This window comes from Gopherus evgoodei, chromosome 9 (genome assembly GCF_007399415.2).
Source record: "Gopherus evgoodei ecotype Sinaloan lineage chromosome 9, rGopEvg1_v1.p, whole genome shotgun sequence".
Classification (NCBI taxonomy): Eukaryota; Metazoa; Chordata; order Testudines; family Testudinidae; genus Gopherus; species Gopherus evgoodei.
The window spans coordinates 85,920,740-85,941,528 of NC_044330.1; the positions used below are offsets into that span (position 1 = coordinate 85,920,740).

General features: G+C 42.8%; 1 protein-coding gene across 2 annotated transcripts in view; it reads right to left on the minus strand.

Annotated features, from left to right (window-relative positions):
* Positions 1 to 20,789, minus strand: part of MSN (moesin) — a 75,785-nt gene that overhangs the window by 42,844 nt on the left and 12,152 nt on the right. Inside the window, exon 1 of one of the 2 annotated variants that reach the window (XM_030574565.1) lies at positions 3,416 to 3,493. The exons of the other annotated variant lie outside the window; for it this stretch is intronic. Coding sequence (XP_030430425.1) covers positions 3,416 to 3,421 — 6 coding nt within the window. The 5' untranslated portion in view covers positions 3,422 to 3,493. Of the gene's footprint in view, positions 1 to 3,415; positions 3,494 to 20,789 lie in introns of those variants that run through there. 2 annotated transcript variants of the gene reach the window in all.

Genomic DNA, 20,789 nt, shown 5'->3' on the forward strand with positions numbered 1-20,789 from the left:
GCGAGCTGGATAAGGGGTGGTATTGGGGGGGAGGGGGAGAGGGAGGGGGTCTCAGGCTTGTACTCATGGGAAGTGCTTAATAACTAGTTCCTTACCAGGTTGGCAATGGCACTTTGGCAGCAGGTTGCTCACTCGCTCCGGGCAAAAAAAAAAAGAGTGAGTGAGGACCTGCCACCAAAGGCCTGGTAGGGAACCAGTTATTAACATTCTGGCAGCTCATCACTGGATATGACCAACTCCTGTACTAATCAAGTGCACTGTTAGCTAGCTGAAGGGTCCTTCCTTCCCTGCATCCCCTTTGAGGATCAGAGTTCCTGCAATAGAAAGTCCAAAGATACTGGGAGAAGAGGAGATTTTACATGTTGTAATAATTCCAGGATATATTAACAAATGGCCTCCGAGTGTCTGTCGGAGACTACCGCATTTTAAGCCCATAATACAAGAAGTTTTTTTAGCATCTAAATATTGTGGGTTGTATCTCATCAGTATTCCACACACACACACACACACACACACACACACACACACACACCCAGTAACCAGACATTTGGTGTGAAGTTTTGCTTACCTAAAACAGTATTTTAGGGAACTGATTTCAGTTATTTCATATGACCCTTTTTGCATATGGAGCAACACGAGTTCACAAAATTCATCATGTAACACGTTTGTAAGGAAGAGCAAGGATAAGCACAGTTGCTAAATAGGGACAGGGTCATGGTCAGCTCCAGGCACCAGCCAACCAAGCATGTGCTTGGGGCAGCATCTTTGGGTGGAGCAGTGCTCAGTTTGGGGGGGGGGGGTTGGTTCAGCTGGGTGGCACTGGGGAGGGGGTTACGGTGGGGCAGGGTAGCTTTTTTGCTTGGGGCAGCAAAAAAAAAAAAAAAAAAAAAAAAAAAGTTAGAGCTGGCCCTGGACAGGGTTGATCCAGCTGATATTCAGCATATCCACTTCCTTCAAGCCCAGGATCAGGAATGACCTGAGAAAAGTCAATGGATAATTAAGGTGGTCTTTGTTATTCACCTCTTAGTGGTGCACGAAGCAAGCCATGAGTTCATCTGGGCAAACAAGAGGCAAGTAACAAATGACCAAAAATCATATGAACCAACTCTATATGCTGAGTCAGTCACTGCTGCTTTGACCAGAGTGCCTTTTTACCAGAGTCTGAAAAAAAGTATACCCCAGTCAAATGGTATGTTGGGAATTTACTGGGTCTGTGGACTGGGACTGATCCCACCTTTTAGACAATCACATGACAGAGGAAGAAGTCAAAGTCAATACATTTTACCAGTCTGCATTTCCCTGAGCACAGGGAATTCAGTGCAACACTAAAGTAACTGGCTACCACATTTCAGTTGCAAGTTTAGTTCTTTTTAGTCACACATGAAAGTAATTAGTTTCTACAGCTATCATCATCATCAAATATTTGCCGAATACTTTAGAAAACAAATTCCAATCTGTGGCTTTATTTGTAAGCTACTGAGTTCAACTATGCCATTTGGGATGTGCAATATCACATGGTATCATTTCTGAGATATTCTGACATTCCCTGAAAGAAAGGAAGGCTAGAATGACACTTCTATTCAAAAAAAGTTATACCAGATTAGCTTTATTGAAATTCAATGAACTTGTAGGATTTACCACCACATGCACATATATCCCCATCAGCCCGCTCATGAACAGTTGCGCCATCCCAAGAACACTGGGAACCTGGCAAGTCAAACTCAGCTATTGTTCACAAAAAGCTATTTGCAAGTCACTTTTCCCAAAGTGGGGGTGGCTCTCCCAAATCGGTTTCACCCACTGGAAACATTTCAGATCTAGCAGCAACTTCTAGTGGAGGAATTTAAAAAAGTTACACCCACCCACCCACAGTAACAGAGCCTACTCTTAGTGTAGCTTGGCATGGAAGCAAGTTGCCCTGCACTCCCAAAAGCATAGCAGTTACCTTAACTGAGACCTGATATCAATGTGCATTGGCCTTGGAAAGTAGGTTTTGTTCATTCATTTATCAGTGGTTTTCAACCTTTTCCACCTGCAGACCCCTAAAAAAGCCTCAAATGGAGATGTCGACCCCTTTGGACCCCTGGGGGTCTGCAGACCATGTCTGATTTCCACATACCACAGGCTGAAAACCACTGCTTTATCACAACTCCCTCACTGCTACTGATGCATTCTTGTCCCCACACCAATATTTCCCCAGATTCCAGCATAGACATAAATTGCACTAAGCTTTCATCATGCAGACTCTCCACCTGCAAGTTTTAACCCACCAGGCTTTTTACAATACCCACACGAAGCTAGCATTGCTAACAATCTTGCCTATTTCTTCCTCTATTCAGGATGGCAGTTTATACAATTAGGACATTCACTGCCCTAATCCTCATTCTATCAAGACATGGAAGCAGGCTTACTGACTCAGGCATTACCAAACCTCAAACCCTTAAGGGTACATTCCTTCTCACATGGCAAGCTGTCCATTTTGTGTATGGATAACCCAAGCCAGAGCCCTACATATTGTGCTTGTAATTCAAGGGACATGAAATATCCCCTAGAGTATCATTTATTCAAGACTCCCAGACTAATTATTTCTTGGGCTATTAAAAAAGTCATTCCTTATTGGAGGTCACAATGCAGGAAGATTGCTACTCTTCAAGGGCACAGGATATAGCACTACTGGTTTGATTTATAGGCTTCACACCTCCTGAGATGTTACAGCTATGATTCAAGTTATCAATATGTCCATTTCAGACTATTCCTGGAGAAAACTGCTCTATAAAAAGGGGAAACTTATGGGTTATCTGATTTTCTCATGGACAGTTCAGAATCAAGTTAAATAGAATACTGTGCTACATTTACACTCCTTTCACCCATTCATAAAGGAATTCAGATTGTGTGTCATACACACAAGAATGACTACACCCACCCATGAAATGAAACCACTTTTGGGGTGGAAATTTTCAGACTAAAACAGCATATTGCAATACTACACAGATTAGAACAGGAAATGAAGTATAGTACATCCAACAGAAATTGTATGAGGAAACAACTCATAATGTGGCAAAGCCGTAAGAGGAATCTAGAACTGTTAAAGAGGACTTTAACAGTAGCATCAAAAGGAGAGCTCTGTAGAGAATACGGAGGCCCATGACACCATGATCAGGGTGAAATTCTACCCCCAAAAACCCACACATGTTTAAGGGGTAGACATTTCTCACAACTACATATTAATTCTAATCCTGGCTGGAAAGATGAACTAACCTGGCCCTGACACTTCACATATTCCAGGCCCAGTGGCCTGCCAGAGGGACATGAAGTCACATTAGAGTGAACCAGGTGCTTCTGCTTACTACAGGCCCTACAAGGAACATTAGAGATAAGCCACTCCACCCCCACCTGTTGCACCAGGGATACTTACAGACATCTGGCTTCTTTTTGACTGCCAGCCCTTCCCTCTCAAAACTTCCCTGTGTTCTTTGTGTGTCGGAGTGAAGCTGAACCTAGGTCATATGAAAGTGCTTGCAATTGCTGAAGGGATTACATTTAATTAAACCAAGCCCCCTTCCAGCAATCTTAAAGGGGCTTTTCATATTCCTAAGCTAATCAGGGAACAGAACACCAGCAGGCAGGCACACCCAGGGTTCCAAGCATAACCCTGCCACATTGCAACCTGGAGAAAAAAAGATTAACCCTCCGGATGGCCACCCAAGAAAGCCTGCTGTATCCATCTTGCTTTTCCATTTAACTTTCACACACTAGTCTTCTCTACTTCTACTCTTAAAGACCCTGGGCTTGATGGACGGGGCACTAGACTGGGTTAGTAGATGTGTTCCATCCCCAGCTTTGCCATTAGCTCACTGAGAGACTTTGGATGAGTTGCCTCTGGGTCTCAGTTTATTCCTCTAACAAACAGGAATGTTATTTGCCCACTTTTCTAATGCACCTTGATATCTGTGATCACTGTAGAAGTGGTATATCCCTTACAGTCATTCATTTCCATTTCCACTAGTCATTATCTCTTTTACTGGAGCACATGATGGGAACTCACTGTGACTCCTGGACCCTCAACCACTTTAGTGCAGACCCTAAGGACAAGGAGCAAATGTAAGATTTAGCTTCTTTGCCCCACACAGGCTTAGACAGCTTCAAGGAGAAGTTAAATGGACAATGAAAACAATAATTTTACTTACACATACACACACATCCCTAATATGACCACTATAATTTAAAGAGGAGAAACAGATTCAAAGTGTTATTTCTAGGTCAGTTTTGTCATTGTAACTTGCACATAGATTTAATTTTTTTGAAACCAGATTTCAAGTTGACTGTATCCCTGTAACAATATTCTAGTTATGGAGAGTGTTGAGACACTTGTGTTATCTGTGTGCACAGCACAGGAGTGTTTTTAGTAGAGGAGAAATCTTTAGATACCTAATTTGGGGAAAAAAATTTTAAAGACAAAGAGGTGCTTAATTCCCATTGACAGGAGTCTAAGTGATTTGGGAAATCCCACTAAACATTTGCTTCTTTAGCTGCTTAAATACTTCAAAAATCTGGCCCCGAGGCAAGTTTATAAAAAAAAAAAAAAAACTTTGACTGATGATTTTACGCAAGCAACAGATGTCAAAATAGACAGCTCTTGTATCATGTAAAATCAAACTAACGTGACTGAGAACCTTAAGAAATGATCAGTCTGAGTTTATTTCCTAAATCTGAAATTACGATTGCAGTGACAAAAAAAGAAACTCATGTTTGTTTGAGCTGTAATGGGGAGAAGTTTAAAAATAAAAATCACTTCATCCCAGTAATGAAAAAAGTCTTATTCAAAAGGATAGCCTACAAAAGCAGTAGAGGCTGATCTCCAGGTCACAGGATGGAGAAGCAGCAGGAACTGAAGGTCACAGTGGCCTGAGCCCTTTCAGAAGAGCTTCTTTCAGGTAATTGAAGGGCTGGTCTAATTATAATCAGGTGCAGTCAACCAGCACCCAGGAAGATAATCAGCACAGAGAAGCCAAGTCCAGTGAGAGCTAAACTGAAACCCTTCAAATCTTCAGCTGCTGGTACTTGGTCACCCCTGCTCCTGTACAATCTCAGCCAGCCACTGAAGCCAGTGGAGAACTAGGATGCATCCAATACTGCAAAAGAATGTCAGGCACGCTCAAAAAAAGGCCACACCCCCACCAACCTCGCATTTTCGATAGACAATTGAGAAAAAGCCTGAGCCTCCTCACCATTGCAGCTTATATAGAAAACTGTCTGCAGCACTAGTCCATCTCAAAAAGGGGATTTCAGAGTTTGAGGAGATTCAGAGATGGACCATGAAAGGGATTAATGAAATGGAGAAACTTGTATGAAGAGATCTGAAAAGGGTGGGATGTTCATCTTTTAAGGAGAGCCAAGTGGGTACATAATAGAAGTTAAGAAAATAATGAACATTGTAGAGAAGGCAGATGAGGAGCTTCTATTCTCCCAGTCTCAAAACTGAAGAACAAGGGAACATTCAATGAAATCAGAAGGTGACAAATACAAAGCCAACAAGATACTTCCCCTCGCCCCAAATAAAATGCAAAATTAGACTGGAAATCGTTACCACATGTCACTAACTTGCAAGATTCTACAAAGACAGGACTGGATATTTACATGGCAACAAGAATATCGAGAATTATAATTAGTTTGGGGAGAAGCCTCTTGCTTCAGGGGTTAAGCCAATCCCTAGCTATCAGGAGACTGCCTAGTGCAGGGGTCCCCACTGCGGTGCCCTCCATGGCATCTATAAGCGCCCTCCTACTGGCCACCAGAAAAGCAGCTGCCAAAATGCCGCCGAGAAGCAGCAACATCAAGCACTGTTGCCAAAATGCCGCTGATTTTCAGTGGTGACGCCTCTTGACGATGCTATGTCTTGGTGGCTAGTCATCAGGCACCCACCACACTGAAAAGGTTGGGGACCACTGGACTAGTGTATGTGTTGGGGAGGAACATCTGCTGGATACAAGGTTCTTGCACCTTCCTCTGAAACATCTAGTTCCGACCACCATTGGAGACAGGATGCTGTTCTGGATCCAGTATGGCAATTCCTAGTATTTAGCACAGAACATTATATAGTCTTAAGAGTAATTTGCTACAACATGCAGCATTACGCAGTTAATCTATTATGGGCATGTATGCACTCCTATAAGAGTATTCCTTAAAGTTAATTAGAACAATTTGTAGTGGCAGTGCTCAGCCATCTTAGTCTGCACTTTAGGGCTGAATCCAACTCCAGAGACAAGTATGTAAATTTGACATCTGAAGACTGCACCTGACTGGATGTCAAGTAATTGATGGTGCATGTAAAAGGAATGAGACTTGCTTTCTGCCTAGCAAAACTAGATCAGAAGCCAGGTTGGTCAGATACATCAGAAGACTAGAAGGACTGGGAAAACTCAACACCACTCATCTTCCAAAAAGGGATACAGGGCCACTGGTAACTACTATACCCATTAAAGCCATTAATGCTCCAGTTATAGATAGCTAGACAGGGTAGCTGCTGGAGCTAGAGGATTGTTAAGTTTAACAAACTAAAATGCAAGTTAACTATTTGATTTTCAGATTCCCAGGATACTATAAAGTTGGCTTTTGGCTTCAACTGTCTGTTCTTGCGGCAAGCTGCACCTCTAAAGCAACTTCCAAAGCATTGAGTAGTTGAGAGAATGGTGGGGCCAGCCCACTACAAGAGGAAGTGAACCATATCCGCCTCAGCGAGGCTCAAACACTTTATGATTGCATCTGAAAACAAGTCTACTTGAAGAAGTGGATCTGAGAAAGAGGGGTGGGGGAAGGGAGAGAGATGAAGGGAAGTGAACCTGCAAATCGGGCATTCATTGTCACAGGGTGTGACATTCTCTTGCTTCTGTAGTGGAACTCAGCGGGGCATTGCCACAGACTCTTAATGCCAACCCCACAATTTATAGCGACAATGAAGTACGCATGACACTTGGATGTCATGGTTCTTATGGGGGTATACTTAGTGTCCTGGCCATTGAAGTAAGGGCAACAGATGTTTGCTAGAGGACTAGGTCACCTGTACTAAGTGCCTATTTATCATGGATGGCTTTCTGGACTACCTCATTCCACTTAGGCCACACTATTTGAGTACCAACATTGGTTATTGGGTGCAGAGAGGAAGAGAACCCTCTGCCTTATCTAACAGGCTGGTGGCAGAGACTACATCTGTTCAGTTGCAAGGATCCCTCCATTTTCAATTCTAAACAGTTGCACAGGATCACTGCCAACTGTCTACAGGTGAGGGGGCTTCTTATATCCACTCTGTAGTGTTTTACAATATACTCTTCTGCAGCCTCTGCACATGACTGGCCATTTTACAGATTTTAGTGCAACTCCAATCCTACCTTAGTATTCTAGGTTGTCCTGGGGGGGAGAGGAGGAATTAACCTTTAAATTTTTTCCCCTAATTAAGACCCTATTGTATTATACTTTGCCATACACTTATATAGTAAAAGCTGTATAATCATTCAAAACACCCTGAAAAGATCCTCTGCCAAGTTAGTCCAGTCTCCAATCCCCTACAGTGGGCATGGTGCTTCTGAGTCAGAGCTCACCAACAGCACTTTAAACAGATTTTAAACTGCAGAATTCATACTGCAGTGGCTGATATTGTATGCCCCTTATCTTATGTTTGTCATAATGACTGGTTTGCAGTTAAACTGCTAGTCATAGAGGCTCCTTGAAGTTTTCATTCTCCACAAGGCACCCCCATGATTACAGGAGAGTCTCATCCTACACAGGGGCTCCGTTCCACGGTTAGAGTGTAAAGTGAAAACTGCAGAGTCAAAATTACATTGAGTTGAATGGCGGGCAGAATCTCCTGCACTACAGGTACAATATTAAAACGGTTATTTCTCTTTTTTTTGCCAACCACCAAAAGCTGAAATTGCACGTGTTAAATGCATGCAAGATGTGACAGACCTGTAATTCTACTTTGGTTTATTGTGATAGGTGTGTGTATAAGCAGAGGGGCATGACAAGATAGGAGGGAGGAAACTCATTCAAATACCAAGAACTTGTATTTGCATGTCTCCACTCTTGCTAAGAGGCAAGTAGATTTAAGTACCCAAACTTAAATGTCCCCAGTATGACAGTCCATCTTTTGGTGCAATAATCTTATTCTGCATTTGCAATTACTAAGTGATACTCCAGATGTTAACATATGAACATTCAATTACCACAGCTCCCCTCACCAACAGAAAATTGCATCTGTTTTCTCTACTTATTACTATCTAAAACATAGGACTGAGCATGGACTTGAATTCTATTCCCATTCCTGTCACCATCTCACAAGTCATTTATGCTCTTAGCACTCCAGTACTTTCTCTCACACCTCCATCGGCAAGATGTGAATACACTTACCTCACAGATATATTGCAAGATGCTCTGAAAAACGATATTCTATTACTGATAATTAAGTCTCACAGTGCAGCACCTTTGGAAAAACTCCCTTTAAGGGCTGCAGCTAACAAATGTTTACAAAGCAGATCACCTAGTCATTAGGTACCTTGAGAATGAGGACTTGTATCAGGACTCCCCCAAAACAGTGTCTCTCCTTCCACTAGCTGAAGTCTTTGTTAGAAGAGCAACCTGGGATAGTCTCAAGTTTTCACTAGCGTGACCATAAGTTAAAAGGCAAAACATATTCCAGCAGCGCTAACTTCAACCCAGGGTCTTTATCCATGAAAGTTACTTACACCACAATGAGGGAACTGAGCATTTAATCCCTTTTCACCAGCTCTTTACCTGCACCTACCAGTCCTGTAAAGGAGGTTTACTTTACCTTTAGGATGTACACTCCACCCTCATACAGATGAAAAGCAAAATACTTCTCTGCAGACACTGCCATCTTGAGAGGCAAATAGCCATAGAGAGTCCAGTTAGGGAATGACCTATCACAGAAGCACTGCCACACCCAAGCTGGGCTCTCTTAAAACAGTTAAGAGGAAGCCAACGGATAATGCAAGTCTTGAGTTGCAGGCACTCAGCATCTATGACAATCAGACCCCTAGAATCTTGACTAAGCTCAGTTGTGTTGTTGGGTAAGTCTTTCCTGCCGCCATTAAAGCAAACTGGAATCTTTCCTACTTCATTATATGTATATAATCAAAGTTTCTGGATTTTTGCAGTAGGCTACATGTGAAGAATATCTAAAGACAAAGTTTCTTAATGGAACAAGAATGCCTTACTCTAGAGATAGTCACCCATACCATAGTTTGGCAAAGGCTTCAGGCTTTTCCACCATCCCAGTCCAATGAAGAGTCAAGAATGCTTTAAGTTCTGTTAAAGACCTTTTTAAAGAACTAGGGGTGGCGGGAGGAAGAGAAAGCAGAAGCTTCCTTCATTCATCCCACCAAGTTAGAGACAGGTTTCCTTGTTTCAGTAACACTTTTTTCCCCCATTGGTATGGATATTTAAAAAAAAAAAAAAAAAAAAAAAGTGTCAAAGCTATGGTAGTGTGGCTTTATGACAACCAAGCACTAACAGGGACCACCATAAAGAGGTTCTACCTCAGCATTTATTATTAGTTCTCAGCAAATAAAAGGTGAGTTTTAGAGATTTACAACTCTGGGGATATTACCTATTTGATTTATAATAGAATAATAAAATCCTTAGTAACTATGTTCCTTTCAGGAAGGAGGCCAACAACATGTAGATTGTTGTGACAGGGTTAAAGCATGGTTATTAGGTTTTAGCCACCAGCAGGGGGACTTGCCCCTTTCAACAGGTTACAAGCAAAATTCATCAGCTGAGGGTAACTGAATTTATTACATGTAGTTTGTCGGAATATTCCAATTCTGTGAGTTAAATGGCAAAAATTCCTTCCTAACTAACCAAGTGATACAGGATTAATCACTTCTCGCAGTCATAAACTGTGTTTCAACACAGTGGCCACTGGCTAGTCAGCCAGGAAGGACACAAGCAGTTCCCCACCCTCTTAAATGAAGAGGCAGAGGAAAAAAAAAAAAAAGGAACTGCAAAACTAAGAACACTAAACCAGAAAGAAAATATTATGGGTGGATCCCTCAGAGTAAGTCAAGTTCAGATATTTATGGCAGCAGTTATTGCAAATGTTATTCACAGCCTTGGGTAGTAAGTCAATTCCTCTATTTTTGCCATTTCCTCTCTCATAAATAGAATCTTCATGAACACTCCCTTTGCTTTCCTGTGATAAAGCTGCTGTCTGAAGTTCTTGTGCCACTAGGGTTTGAAAATAAACCGTTAAAAAGAATTGCTTTTCAGAACAGGGACAGAGCAGCTACTTGGCTGACTTGCAGAGATCAACAAGCTTTGTGCCCCTTCTGGATTTGACTGACAAACATCAGATTCTGGAAAGAGGACATGACATCTCCCCTCACCACATGTTCAACATTAGGCTCGGGAGAGCCAAATCCAGCTTGACATAGTTGCCATCATTTGTCCCCTTCCATATTTGTAACAAGAGACAACTGTCTGAAAATAGACTAGATCTGGAGTCGTGTGACATATGCATGTGGGGAATATGCACACGTCTGTATGCTTAGTATGGCCTTTGGACTTTTTACAAAGAGCTGAAGTTTCAGGGCACAAGATTAGGGCCAGGGACATGGCGTATGTGAAATCACATACAAGGCTTCCTGCCTCTTAGGAAAGGGGCTCTTTGTGCCTGTCAGATGGAAGCTTTGACAGGGCACAGGAGCTACGTATGAAATCTTGGAAGAAGGGCTGACACCCTGGACCAGCAGCTACACAAGGCCCTGAGGGGCAGCACAAGTGTTTTGAGTTGCATCATGCTGTTTTGAATCTTTGTTTCTAAGGCCTTGGCTACACTGGCACTTTACACCCTTGAGCAAGAAAGTGGCAGTGCTGTAAAAAAAGCCACATCTCCCTGAGCGCAGCAAGTTACAGCGCTGTAGAGCGCCACTGTAAACAGTGCCCCAGCGCAGCTCCCAGCACTGTAAGCTAATTCCCACGGGGGGGGGGGGGGGATGGAGGAGTACCTGCAGTGCTGGGAGAGCTCTCTCCCAGCGCTGGCGCCGTGACCACACTCGCACTTCAAAGCGCTGCCACATGAGCGCTCCTGTGGCAGCGCTTTGGAGTTTTGAGTGTAGCCAACCCCTAAGGCAATCAGGAGCCCTGAGGAAAAAACTGAACTGCCATTTGGGGCATGATTTTGTCTTCTCAGATGGGGGAAGTGAAAAGGAGCTTGGCACACCAGTTTACAGTACTTGCTGATTGGGACAGATACACAATAGTTATCTCTGCTGACACAATCCAAGCTCGACACAGCCACTTCAAGGAGATTTATATCCTGGGATCACTACATGCTTAAGTGGATGTGCTTTAGTAACAGCTAGGATCAAAATGCAGGGAAAGACCAAAACTGGCTTAAGTAAACACTAGGGAAGTCTCTTCAGATGGCCTGAAGCAGCCACTAACTAAATATTTTTCAATGTTATTTTTCTACTTAAGAAGTCTCTTAAACATTTCCCTGCCCCTAATTAGGGGCATTCCATTTGCTTTTTGATCTAGCATATCATATACTCTCTCCATATCTAAAATAGCATAAATTTCAAACAAGCCTTCTAGATCACTAGAGACTCCCAAATTTCAATCTGGATTCAGTCATGAACTAAGATTTTAGGATCCTAGTCTACTGCTCTGTGGGCCTCTGGCCAAATCACAAGAGTAAACTATGAGCAGCTCATAAGCATGATAGGCAAGATCAAAACACAAGATCAAGGCAGGCTTGTAAGGGTTTTGAAGACTGAAGTGCATTGGATGTGTGGAGACAAGAGTCCCACAGCACACAACAATACTATGGCCTGGTCTACACTACGAGTTGAGGACGAATTTAGCAGTGCTAAATCAAATTAACCCTGCACCTGTTCACACAACAAAGCCATTTACCTCAACATAAAGAACTCTTAAAATCCATTTCTGCACTCATCTCCGATGAGGGGAGTAGTGCTGAAAGAGACACTGCTGGTTTGAATTAGGGTTAGTGTGGATGCAATCTGATGGTATTGGCCTCCGGGACCTATCTTGCAGTACACCATTGTGACTACTCTGGACAGTCATCTAAACTCAGATAGATAGGAAAAGCCCCGGGAACTTTTGAATTTCATTTCTTGTTTGCCTAGCCTGGAAAGCTGATCAGCACAGATGACCACACAGAGCTCATCAGCACAGGTAACAATGCAGTCTCCTGAGAATAGAAAAAGAGCTCCAGCATGGACCGCATGGGAGGTACTGGATCTGATCGCTGTATGGGGAGAGGATTCCGTGCTAGCAGAACTAAGTTCCAAAAGACAGAATACCAAAACATTTGAAAAAAGTCTAAGGGCCTGATGGAGACAGGACACAACAGGGACTCACTACAGTGCCACATGAAAGTTAAGGAGCTCAGACAAGTGTACCAGAAAACCAAAGCAGCAAATGGACAGTCCGGTGCAGGGCCACAGACATGCTACTTCTACGCTGAGCTGCATGCAATTCGGGGGGTGGGGGGAGGGGGAGCCGCCACCACCACCACTCCTCCACCCCTTACTGTGGATTCCAAGGAGGGGGTACTCAGCCATGCCTGAGGATTTTGCGAATGGGGAAGGAGGAGGAGGAGCTGGAGCTGGAGCTTGTGGAAAGCACAGCACACCATTCTCAGCCTGACTGAAGTAGCCTCCCAACCCGGTATCCTGGACCATGAAGCCATAGATGATACCTTTGGTACCTCTGTAAATATAAAACATGGTTCAAAAGTAAAAATGTTTTTAAATGGATTAAATTTGCCCTGAGAATTTGGGATGCATTCGTGGCGAGTACAGATACTGGAAAAGTCTGTTAACGTGTCTGGGCATGGAGTGGAAATCCTCCAGGGACATCTCCATGAAGCTCTCCTGGAGGTTACTCCAACAGCCTTTGCAGAAGGTTTCTGGGCAGCCTTATTCCGTCCTCCATGGTAGGACACTCTACCATGCCATGCTAGTAGCAAGTAATCTGGTATCATTGCATGACAAAGCATGGCAGCGTATGGTCCTGGTGTTTGCTAGCATTCAAGCAACAGCCATTCTTTATCTCATTGTGTTATCCTCAGTAGAGTGATATCATTCATGATAATTAAATTCCCATATTTCAGCCAGGTTAAGGGGACAGAGGTGGCTGTTCCTACAGGGCTGTTTGCCTGTGACTGAAAAGAAATCCTTCCCTGCAGTTAGCCAAGTGGTGAGGGGGGGGCACCATTGTTGCTGAGCTGTTTGCTTTTGGCTAGCAGGGATCTTCCCTGGTACCAGCCATGCAGTGGGGGGAGGGGTAAGGTGATCATCCCAGAGAATTGGATGGGGGTGGGTAGTTTGGTTTCTGCTGCTGCACATTAACATGAAAACTGCAGCACTTAACAGGCTTTGTTTAGTATGGGAAAGGAGGGTGCTGCTTTTATGAAGATTGCAGAAGCCAAAAGACAATGGCTTACCATGGCTGCATGAAGCCAAATTCTTGCTCAGCCCTGCGTCTATGACCTCTACCACCACAGCCGCAGGCACTCAATATTAAGATGCAAAATGCACCGAAATCACATGTGCTATGTAATATGAATAGTGTTGTATACTCTTTCACAGTGAACATCTTGTTCTGTAAAATGTATATTTTTAAATAAGTCTCTCCCCCTTTCTCCCTCCCGCAGCTGCAAATTTTTCAAGCCTCCCTCCTCTGTCCTGAAGGCTCTCTCAGATAAGGCAGCAAAAAAAAATAAAATAAAATAAAAAAAGCCACGCACATGAGATGAAATGTTCTGAGATCTTGCAATCATTGCAAGCTTCCACAGGGCTATTGCCACTTGCTTCTCAACTGTGAGGGCTGCTCTCATTTTGGCATCTTTGTCTTGCTTTCCCCTGCAGTGCAAAGTTCCATGAAAGCGCCCCTACACATTCAGAAGTTTCGCAGCCACTGGGAATCATCCCAGACATGCAACACTATGTGGTCCTACCAGTCTGTGGGTGTTTCCTGGGCCCAGAATTGGTGTTCCATGGCATGAACCTGTCCCATTAACATCATAGTCTCCAAAGTGAAGGGGTCCACAGTTTGAGAATTCTGTGTCCATATTCTCATCACTCACTGCGCTGCCGCCTCCTCCTCACCTGGTTTTGCAGGTTCTGCTTCAGCTTAAACTGCACAATAATGTGTGAGGTGTTTACAATGTTCATGACTGCTGCATTGAGCTGAGTGGGCTCCATGCTTGCTGTGGTATGGCATCTGCACACATAACCCAGGAAAAAGTGTGAAATGGTTGTCTGCCATTGCTTTCATGGAGGGGGGGGGCCTGACATGTACCCAGAACCACCCATGACAATGTTTTTTCCCCCCTTCAGGCATTGGGATCTCAATCCAGAATCTCAATGGGTGGGGGAGACTGTGGGAACTATGGGATAGCTACCCACAGTGCAATGCTCTGGAAGTTTACTCTAGAGTCAGTACATGGATGCACACCACCAAATTAAGGTGGTTAGTGTGGCCACATGCACTCTATTTTATACAATCTGTTTCCAAAAATCAATTTCTGTAAAATCAGAGTAATCCCACAGTGTAGATATACTCTATGCTTTATTATACTGGATGACTAATTCCAGCTTCATAAGCTTAAAAAAGATCCAAAATTTGAAGAAGAAATTTAGGAAAACATCTCTAGTTGCAAAATTCCAAAACTGCTTTTTATGAGAGAAAATACATATGTACATAAAAAGTACACTGAGGGTGAAGGAGCACACCGTCCCTTTCTATATAATTCTACAGTGTTTGTGTAAACCTTTTACAAAGTTGTCACCTACTTAAAGCTCTTGGTCAACAAACAGAGGGGGTCACTTCTGGCATGTCAGTTGTATTTTATGATCTTCATAGGTCAACTTAACAGTGCAAGATCAATGCCTGGGTGGGGCACACCAAGTACTTGTGCAGTTTCTCAATATGCACTAGAACTGTCCAATAGTTCCTAGAAATCTGGCTATGAACCCAGATGTACCTGCTGTGGGAGTGTGCCTGTCCAGTCTATGAGGCATGTCTCCAGATTTGTCTGCAATGAGACCTAAATTAAAGCTGTTGATCATTAAGTAGATTCTGAGAATCCCAGAATCCATTTCATCTCCAGAGAAAGTTAAATCTTCTAACTTTGTTTCTTTTAGGGTCTCATATTCAGGAGAAGTGATTCAGTCCATTCATGATGTTGCTCCATACAAGGCAGGATTTCACAGGAAGCATGGTGGGATTTTTTGTGAGTTTAAAACAAAAAAAAGTTTTCCACTTTCATTTGCCTCCCACCCCACCCCAGGCTGTCTCTAGCTATTCCGGGGCCCTATGCTGGCCCCAGGCCTCCATGGCAGGGAGGAGTGGGGCTGGCTTGGGGGTGGGGGGAGGGAGAACCACCCCCCAGCAGCATGGCTGGGGCTGGGCCTCTGCACCTCCCACTGCTGGAGAGTGCAGGCCCAGCCCTGCTGCACTCCTCAGGGTAGTGGGGGTGGGGCAGGGGCAGAGGCAGAGCAGGGGCTGGAGCAGCACACAGCTGTGCAGAGCACCAGGAAGTTTCCAAATTTCCCAGTGCCTTACACAGCCACAAGCTTTGCATATGGGTAAGGACGGTCCTGACCTCACCCATTAACTTCAATTTGTATAATCCCAGAGTTATTTATGGTTTATTAAAAAATGATTTGCAACACCAACCTTACTTTTATATGTTAGTGCCTGCCTACATATTAGGAAGATTTTCAAGTGTTTGCACTGTTGTAACTACACTGAGATAGTCACACTGATGCAAGCCTCTAATGTAGACAACCGAAGCAATGCAAGAATGAGACTTCACTGGTAGAGTACTCTAGTAAATTAGAGTAAGCTGCATTGGTTACACTGGTGGGTGTTGTACTAAATCAAAATACATATGCTCCTAGTTACCTTCCAAAGTAAAGCTTTCCAGAGGGATTCTTGTTTCATTAAGAAAAACTGCTTAACCTAGAGCATACTTCCCTAGAACATTGAAGACTGAGCCATATTCAGACCTCAGAGGTATTCATATGCCCCTTGAAACATACAAGGCCCAGTTCTCAGAAGATGGCAAGATTTGGGTATTTTAAAGTAGCATCTGGATGCTCAGATCACTTAGATGCATAAACTGGCAATTTATAAGGGCTTTTTTTCCAAAACCAACCCCCCTCCCCACATACTCTCTGGATTATAAGACTAGAATTGTAAAGAGGGATGTGAATATTGAAACAGTACTCCTGCTTAATATAATCTATTATCAGCTGTTATGACTTTGAACATTGTACAGAGTGCTGGCTTTGATGGGCAGCTCTGTCAAAAGCAAGCCAGAGAACTATAAAGCAAGCACTGAAAATACTTGACATTTACAGGTATTGTACAGGGTTTGCAAGACTTAGCATCCCCACACTCTTGAGAATCAGAATGCAAGGATTGGAGAAAGTCAAAATTTGGTAACATGTAAGAAACACTGAACCACAACCCATTTTTTGAAACAAGTTTGAAAAATAGGCAGGGTTATTAGCTTTTGATTAAGTAGTGGGTAGAAATGGAGGGGGAAAGACTGATTAGGTCATCCACTCCCTCTCCCTGCCAGTGCAGGGTTTCTCTCCACTGTAAATCTGCTAATGCTTTCCACTCTCTTTAAAGAGAGATTCACTCCTCCCCCAGGAAATTCCCAGCCACAACTGCTGTAAACAATGAGGATCCCAATAAAGGGATCCACCTGCCAGTGGACACACTACAGCATTTTTAAAAATACTAGCCTCTCAGCAGTGCTACAGATAAGTTTCAAAGTCTAACAGAAAATTGGATATCTACTTCTCCCTAGCAGGTGGCTTAAACAGCTCTATAGTGTAAGCTTAAAGGGGGAAAAAGAATACTTGCTCATGTAAACACAGGGGACAGGTACATTGGGAAGAGGTTGTATCACTTCAGTCACTGAACATTAGAAGCTGTTTATCCTGGTTCTGTAACTAATGTGGACTAAAAAAAAATTATCTTCCTCTGAAACTGTGGTGAGAGCCTAATTTTGATCAAAGGTTCAGGGTTTATTTAAGATAAACCAAAGTTCACGTGGCTGGGAGGAGGGGGGAGTGGAGCTATAAGTATCTCTACAATAAAATGTTGCTGTAATTATTTGAGAACTGCTCTGTAACATTTCTATAGAAGGTTTCAGAAGATATAAGTAGGCTAGAATTGAAGATAATTATGATGGAGAAGAGTTTTGAACACTCAAAGCTACTTTCACCCTTCAGGTCTGACTTGTCACTGTAGGCAAGAAAACTTCTGAATTCCCTTCCGGAAGCATACAATCAGGCTACAACCCACTTCCCAAATGTCTTTCTACAGGCAACATGAACTACTTAGTGCCTTGAAGTACACACAACAGGGAATTCAAAGCAATACTTCAAGTCTGTAATCCACAGGTCCACATGCTTAGTTATATTTCAGAGGTTCTTCAGACCCACCCAAGAGCATTAGTGGGCATCGTTACCCCAAGCTGAAAGAAGATTAGTCACCCAATGCCATCTTAGAGGAGGCAGTGATCAGTGCATCTGGGTGAAGAGGTGCCAAGAATCACAGGGAAGTGTTGGAGGCACCTTTTAGAGAACAGGTAGATTTTCTCCCCACCTCTACCTCCCTTTTAAAATGGAGTTATAAAATTTGACTCAAAGAGGAGCTTGTGCCAAGAACTGTGGTGACTTTTCTTCCCCCACGCAGAAAGATACCACTAAAAGGGAAGGGTGTGTATCTTTGCAAAGAGTTACAGCACAATACCCAGAAGATTGATGGTCACTATAAAAAGTCCATTCCGATAGTTAGAAGGAAGTCTCTCCCCCAAAGATGAGGGCTAAGACTGTGTTCCAAGACCCCTCAGGGGGGAGAAGAGGGGGAAAAACAAAAACAAATTCTTTCATAGCCACCTATAAACTTCTTAAAAGTCAGTTGGGATAGGGCCCTGAAGAGAAATCCAAAACTGAAGCTAGTAGACAAACAATAAGAGGTGGGGGAAAGCACCTGCTGCATGAGTCATTGTGAAGTCTCACCTTCATTCATTGTATTTGAACAATGCAACTTCTAAAGGAACACTGAAGAAATTGAATCAGTTTAGACAACTCACAACAAGCACATGCTACAGTATCACACAGGCACTCTCCATCTTAAAAACAAAGTAACAGTTTCCACAGCCAAAAGGCCTGCATCACTTCCAAAACAGTACAGGCCTGTACTTCTCCAATCAAGAGCAATGCTGATCACTGCTTTAGCATTATGTAAAGATTCCATAAAGTTTTTGCTATTAAAATGCCTTTCAGCCACCTAGGAAAGCAGATATGCTGGTCTGTATTAACCCTCCAGACCAGGAATCAGGATTTCTGCCCACCTAGAAGCAAGGCTTTAGCCATGCAAGTGCACTAAAAGTCACTGCTAAAGCCCTGTACTACTCTGGAAATGTAATCTGAAAGAGAAGTGAAAACGTACAGATTTATCAGCTCAGTGTTTCAAAGCCCACAGCGAGCAGAGCTAGGGATTTAAAAAAACAAAACCCTTTATTTCAATATTAGCTCAACTCACAGGTTAAAGCAAGTCTAGCAAGCCTCATCTTTGTGAGGAGTGGGGACAAGGGTAGACCTGTTAGAGGCTAGAGTAACAAAGACTGAGCCCTGACCTACCCCTAAAATTTAAATCCTCCTAGCTACAATGCTGGGGGGGGCCACCCCCACAGGTTCTGAAAGATTCAGACCCATGCACTATAGTTAATCCACAGACTAGTCAACAGAAGACTACACCTGTCAACCTAGCTATGCTACTTAGGTGGCTGGATTATCTACAGTGATAGAAAAATCCCTTCCATGAATGTAGGAAGCATCTACTCTATGGCACGATAGGATACGTCTACACTCCAAACACAGCTGCAGTGCTGGAGCTAAGAAAATGAATTGGATAGCAGAGGCAGCCTGTTCAGTATCTGGCTATTTCCAATGAAAGTTAATCTCTTAATTCATACCAATAAAAAAAGGTTATACAAAAAAAAAAAAAACCACAGACCTCACCATGCTAGATTAGCAGCAAACAGTGCTAGTCCTTTTTTTCCTTTTATTAAATGTCCTAAAGGACTATTGTTAAAAAGTTACTCTATCCCTAAGCCATGGATGATTTTCAAGCTCAACAGGGCCAAATCAAAAACTATTCCAACTGAAACACTGAAGAGACATCTTCAAGGCAATTCTCTGCTCAATGTTGACTCTCCCCAACCATTCTGGTACTAGACCTGTTTGAAGAGGCTGCTTATAGGGAAAACTGGGCTAGCATTGCTATCTCCCATACACATAGTGCTATCCTCATGCAGGTACCAAACTAAGAACATTTCATCCAACAGTCGATATTCAGAAAGTTGCAAGTAACTGAAAGAGGGCGGTTGGAGAGAAATGCTTAGGCACCCTGAAGTATATTTCACTACAGTTTGTAAACACTACAGCAATAGCATTATGTCCTAGTTATCAGTTTAGGGGTATTGGGAGAAGGGGTTGCACATGTGCACAGCATCAAGTTTACTTTAAAGATCATTGGCACAAGCTTCCTGTTTGGGAGAGTATAGCCACTCAAGTATTTTTCATACCTTTCAGAAAAAGGAAAAATATTCCAGCTGAAATGAAGACCACCTTTCATACTTTAAGTACAGAAGCAAAATACAGCTCCTAAGAGAAGAAATCAAACCTACTTGCTGAGTGGGTTTTATGCTCATGACTAGAAGCTAGTTTCTAGATGTGCAATTAAATTTAAGAATTCCACACTGGAATGTTTAAGAAGTCATACAGAAAACAAATCAACTTGTTTCACAGTAGGTCCAAGGAGTCCACCAAAGAGCTGAGACCAGTAGCTACAGGTTGCCCCTGAACAAGCTGCACTGGTCCTTATTGACAGAAGCACCTATGCTTGGTTAACACCCACACAAAGAGCAAAATATAGCACTAATTCAGAAGGATACACGCACACACCCCACCCCAATTTGGTAAAGAGCTTGAAACAGTGCAAGGATTGTGTGTCAAATTTCCCCATCTTAGTGATTTAGCATTGTCAGTTATTTGCCATATTCACAAAAAATGGTGAGTATCTCACCCATTTCCTGTGTAAAGATAGAGTTTTGGGGTCTGAGTAAGGAGTGGAGTTTTAGTATTTCACCTCATCTTTGGTTGATTATTCTACAATTTGGGATGAACAGCATTTGGTCATTTGTCTAGTTATATTTTTATGTTATGCCAAAGGCACTTACAGCTCAGGACAGGCACTTTAGCACATGTTATAGAGCTAAAGGAAAAAAAAAGGATTTTTTTCCTAAGAGGGCGATGAAAGCTCCTAAGCCAATCCTTTGTTCCAACATGGGGGTATGCAAATTCATGCATCATTTCTGATGATACTTGCTTGAGATAACATATGAAGTGCCAAAGGTTATTAGAGTTAAGCCATAAGAGACAGCGAGGTACAAAACATTACAATCCTTCCCTCTTTCAGTATTAATTTTTCTAAAGTTACTGCAGCTAGTAACAGTGTACTACAGTAGACACTCACACCACAGCAACTGGCACTACACCAAGTGATGATGCAGACAGATACCATGGAGACCCAGACACACCAATTCAAGAATTATCAATTGAGATATGGAACTTCCAGTTTTCTATGATCTTGAGTGGCTCACTTAAAAGTTAAAGCAATATGTTTTTAAAGAGGTTTAAAAAAAAATGAAAAAACAA